General features: G+C 33.2%; 1 protein-coding gene across 1 annotated transcript; it reads right to left on the bottom strand.

Moving 5' to 3' along the window:
* Positions 1-4992: 4992 nt before the first annotated feature.
* Positions 4993-5490, bottom strand: LOC111889060 (extensin-like). The gene has a single exon (XM_023885195.1). The coding sequence runs from the start codon at positions 5488-5490 to the stop codon at positions 4993-4995; it is 498 nt and encodes a 165-aa protein (XP_023740963.1).
* Positions 5491-5794: the final 304 nt, after the last annotated feature.

Below are 5794 nucleotides of genomic sequence, written 5' to 3'. Positions count from 1 at the left end.
ATATTTATATTACTTATCATAATTGATGCTATCATTCAGACATATAAAAGTCGTAACTATGACTTTTTATATCATTTCGACATAGACAATCAATTAAAAATAACCATAATTCAATTACAGATACATTGGTGTGACTAACATTTATATAAAGCCACATAAAATGTTGTAGTTATGGTGTGACTATTATTTATATAAAGTCACATGAATTTTGTTTAATATGGTGAAAACTAATGTTTATGTAAAGCTACATTTATCAATGGAAATATTATCCATTTTATTTCCAATTTTTTTAAAAAAACAAAAAAAACAGGAAACATGGTAAAACTTAAAAAGAAAATGATATTAACATTAATAATAAAAAATCAACACATAACTTTTCAATTAAAATATTTAAGACATTAACTTGTAATATATATATATATATATATATATATATATATATATATATATATATATATATATATATATATATATATATATATATATATATATATATAAGACTTTACACATAAACTAGGAACTATGTCTCCAACATTTTTGTTTTGTTCACTTTGTTGCTGCTCCTTGTCTATATAATGCGCTCTAACGGTGTATACATTTTCTTTTTCTTCTTAGAAACTTGAAGTTCAATGTTTCAATTTTGATTAGATGGTGGATTTGATGCATGGAACAAAAAAATTATACGTGTAAACTGAACTACAATAAATATATATATTTCCAAAACACTAGGTAAATAAGATGTTGATACAATGTAAAAATGAGGTATCTTAATGTATTTTGTAATAATTTAAATATGGATAAAGTCCAACCAGAACTGGTCCAACCTGCATCATAACTTAATAAATCATTATTTGATGATGTACTATTAAGCAATTAAAAAATATTTAAAATTAAAGATATTTTATGTAAACATTATATTTTTATCATGCTCAAAGAGAGTTTTTACTTTAAGTTGCGTAGTTTTTGTCCCTTCGTCCTGCATATACATATATTAATGTTAACCAGACAATTTATTATGCATATTCCTGAAAATTTTTATACAAACAACAAAGGTTGGAGATCTATATTTAAATTTTTTTAAATGATTTAATCATTTAAAAAGAAGTGTGGAATACTTGATAAACACCCACATGCATAAAAATAAAAACCTCTTAGATTCTGATTATACTGAGATGCTTTAACTCCCCTTTGTACATGTGGAATACTTGAAAAACAAGATCAACTGAAGCAAGGTCAATTGAACCAGTCAAAGTAAGCTTCTCTGAGACTATAGTTTATGTTGCCATTGCCATGCAGTATCTACCGCTAGCTACAACCTCAACCATTGATGCAATCACGGGCTTAGATTGACCCAATAATGTAATTTCCTTCCACATCCTTCATGGAAAAAATAAACCTTAACAACATCATCAATGAATATGTTAATGTTAATTAACTTGTGGCCAATATTAACAATCACTTACAAGTCAAAACTAGAACATGACCACCAGGGCTATCAATTTCGATAATAATAACCTTATACCTTTTTACTCTGAAAAAAAAAAAACAAGTTCAAACACATGAATATAAAATGGCATAAAAGAAGTGTATATAGAAGAAAAATAGATCTGCTTCACAGCAGGGCTATCAATTTCGATAATGACAACCTTATACCTTTTTAGCCATCAACCCTCTTTCCCTTTGAGCTTGATGCATTTGTATCTGCTTCACAGCAGCAACAACAGCAAAAAAAATCACATCACATAGGAGTTGATCACATGTCATGTTATATAAGAAAAAATAGAACTGGAAAATATGGGAATCGTGGGTTTGCGTGGCTACCTAATGAATAGAGATGAGTGGTTCCTATGAACTTCAGAAAAAGAATTTAGCAATCGATTTACAAGATGAGTGAAATTGCCATAAAAATCAAATCTAGAATTTAAAACTCACGTTTTTATACTTGTTTTCTATGCTAGAACCTTAAACTCCATTTCCCCCCTTCTTAATACACATTTGTATGAAGATGATGAGTAGCCAAATTAGGGTTTTATCGAGAAAAGGAGACAGAATAACAACAAGATCTTTATACATGAAAATATAAATCTACATTTAAAAATTTTAAACATTAAAGTTCCATAAACTCTTCATGGATTTAAAAATGTGTTTCAAAAGAACAAGTCTACATGAACCCCTTTTTGGCTCTTGCCTGTAGTAAAGCATCTAGGTGAGAAGATGCATTTGCATGAAAATGATGTCTGGAATATAAGCCTGGGAACAACCACTATCCACACATAAATATGAAACCCACAATCATACTCCCTCTGTCCCAAATTGATAGTCCACTTTTGACTTTTTAAGTCTTTTTTTCTTTAACTTTGACCTTAAATATTTTTATTTGTGTTATATATTACTTGATAAAACTTATAACAATGAAAAAAAATTTAAAATACAATTCATTCATATATTTTGCATCAAATATTATCTATCAAAAACAAAAAATATTTAAGGTCAAAGTTGAAGAAAAAAGACTTCAAAACTCAAAAGTGGACTATCAATTTGGGACGGAGGTAGTATTAAATTGTGTTAAAAAAGAATAATATCAAATTTGATTTAAGATAACATTAAAAGAAAAGAACCTCTGGTTTTACCTCTTAAATTGCATCAAAATCTACACTGGCCATCTACAAACAACTCATATATGATGGCTCTTTGTCAAACGCATCTTTTAGTAGGGCCAAAAAACTAGGTTTTAGAGCAACCTAAACTTGCATTTCCAGTTGATATTTCATCAATTGAACAAATGACAAGCAAGTCGTCATTAGTTTGACTTTTCAATAATGTCCTAATTCAAACATACCACAAATTTGTTTTACAAACAGTAATAAGATGACATGGAACATTGTCATTCTGAACTATAATCGGATTAGTACTTCAAAATAACTGAGTTACTTGTTTTACTAACATCAATTTCCACCTTCCGAAAAAAATCAAACCAGTTCCTCATACTTTTATCCTTAATCAGAAAAAAATCAAACCAGGTATTCGTTTAGTAAACATACCTTGCTTAATGGATCTTCTATTCTTCTATACTCCAATCTAGATGAAACAATCGCACACTCATTATGAATTAGGTTTTAGGTATGAGGAGTAGCAGATAACATGAGATGCAAGTGAGATGGGTGTATGGGGTGGGTGATGGTTGAGTGGTGGGAGGCTCAGCGATAAACAAGAGATCGGACTCCGCTATGGATTTAGAGCGTAGTTCTGTTAATATGTGAGGAGAAATTTGTAAAACTAAACCTTAGCCAAAAATAAGTGACGAAACTAGAGGGAAACGAAAAATAAAAGTCCCTTAAAACATAATTATAGAGGGAAAGTGAGGAGGGAATGAAAATATTGAAAAGGTTTATAATATAATTTTATTTTCTTATTTATTACATTAATTATTATATATAATTTTTTAAATAAAATAAAACCAAAATATAAATTATTATATATACAATGAATCTTAAACCATATTCATAGAGTAATGCATGTAGTTATGGGTGTGAATGTAAGGTGTTGTTTGTTTTTTTGAAGCAAAAATCCATAAATTCTGCAGACCACCTCTGCAACCCTCTGCGGTAGAAGAGGTAGACCAAACGGTTGCAGACTGTAATAAGAAACGTGTTTGTTTTTTTAACATCTGCATGTTGCTACAAATATTAAAAAATTAAAATAAACTGATTTTATAATCCGAAAATAGTTTTCTAATACCGAAAATTTAATATTGTACGACATTTCGCCAAGAATTTATGATATTTCAGCAAAAAATAATGATATTTTAGCAAAAAAAAAAATAAAGATATTTTAGCATAAAATAATGATATTTCATCAATAAACTATTATTATTCAGAATAAAAAAAAAATCAACAAGAATAAACAAAAAAAATGTGAAACAAGATTTCAGCAATATATAATCAATATTTTAGCAAGAAAAAAGAAGAAGAAGAGGTTGGAAGAGGTAGGCAGAGGCAAAACAAGTGTTGCACCAAGAAAAACACGCGCAGAGGTTTTTTAATCCGAAGTCTTCTAAAAAACAAATAGCTGCGGGATGAAAAGTGTTGCACGTGTGGGGTGTGTGTAATAGGGGTAGGGTAGGGTAGGCGTTAGTGTGGGCATGTGGGAGTGGGATTTAAACTCTAAGCTATAAGCCTTAATCATTAAGTCACATGCTATAAACCACATGCCTTAAGCCTTAAGACATAATCCATAAACATTAAGCCATAAACCGTAAGCATAATTCTATAACCCACAAGCCCTAAGCCTTAACCTATAAAATATAAACTGGAAGCCTTTGTTATTAAGACCTAATAAAAATATCAAGTCATACGTCATATTCCCTGAACCTTAAGCCATAAGATATAATCCATAAACCATATTCCCAAAGTCCTAAGTCGTGAACCATAATCCATAAGCATAAGACATAAGACATAAGAAATAAGACATAAACCAAAAGCAAAAATCCATAAACATAAACCATAAGCCATAACCCACAAGCCATAAGTCTTAAACATTAAGCCATAAACCATAAGTCATACAAAATATATCATAAGCTCTAAACTATATGTCATACGCCTTAAATCCTAAGCCCTAAGTTATACGACATAATCCTAAGACCTAATCCCTAAGATATAAGCAATAAGGCATAACCCCTAGGTCATATGACCCAATCATAATCCTCATGCATAAGCCTTTAATCCGTAAGTCATAAGCATTAAGCCATAAGCCATAAACCATAAGCCATAATATCTAATCCATAAGCCCTACGCTAAAATTAATAAGCCTTAGTGCTTAAGCCATAAGTCATAAACCTAAGCCGTAAAACATAAGCCATACACCGTAAGAAATAATCCCTAAACTAGAAGCCTTAAGCCTTAAGTCATAATTCGTAATTCATTAGCCATTAGGCCTAATCCCAAGGCTAACCATAAATCACAAGACATAAGACATAATCCTTAAACCTAACTCCTAATTCGTAAGCCTTATGGTGGAGGGTGGGGTGGTTATGGTGATGGTGGTGATGGTGATGGTGATGGGTGGGTAGTTGGTTATGTTTTGGTTAGTAGTGGTGGCTGGTGGTGGTGATGGTGGGGATGGTTGTTGGTAGTGGTAGCGGGTGGAGGTAATGGTTGTGGGGGTGGTGGTGGCAGGTGGTGAAGATGGTTTCTGGTGACAGATGGGTGGTGGAGGTGGTAATTTTGATAGGTAGTGGTGGTGGTGATAGGATGATGTTGATGGGGATGGGTAGGGTGGTGGTAGCGGGTATCGTGATGGTAGTGGTGGTGACGAGTGGTGGTAGTGGTGATGGCAGGTGTTGGAAGTAGGTGGTGAATATGGGTAGGTGGCTAGTGGTGATGGGTGTTGGTTGTGGTTGTGGTAATGGGTGGTGGTGAGGTAATGGGCGGGGTAGTGGTAGTGGCGGGTGATGGTGGTGGTGACAGCTGATGGTGATAGTGGTGGTAGCATTGGTAGTAGGTGCTGCTGGTGAGTGGTGGAGGTGGGTAGTGGTAGTGGCTTATAGGTTGTGGTAATGGGTGATTAGTAGTGGTGGTGGGTGGATGGTGGTTAGTGGTGGTTGGTGGTTTGTGGGTGGTGGCTGGGAGTGGGTGGTAGTGGGTGGTTATTGTTGGTGGTGACAGTGTGTGATGGTGGTGAGGGTGACGGTGTGGTGATGGGTGGTAGGTAGTGGTGGCGGTTGGTGGTGGGTGGTGGTTAGTGATTTATAGGTGATGGTGATGGGTGGTAGGTATGGTTGGGTGGTGTTGGTTCG

This window comes from Lactuca sativa, chromosome 4, assembly GCF_002870075.4.
Source record: "Lactuca sativa cultivar Salinas chromosome 4, Lsat_Salinas_v11, whole genome shotgun sequence".
Classification (NCBI taxonomy): Eukaryota; Viridiplantae; Streptophyta; class Magnoliopsida; order Asterales; family Asteraceae; genus Lactuca; species Lactuca sativa.
This window is presented reverse-complemented; position numbering and strand designations above follow the sequence as displayed.

What these genes read in the sequence shown, in the direction of transcription:
- LOC111889060 (XM_023885195.1), bottom strand. Translation starts at nt 5,490, where the DNA reads ATGCTACCACCACTATCACCATCAGCTGTCACCACCACCATCACCCGC.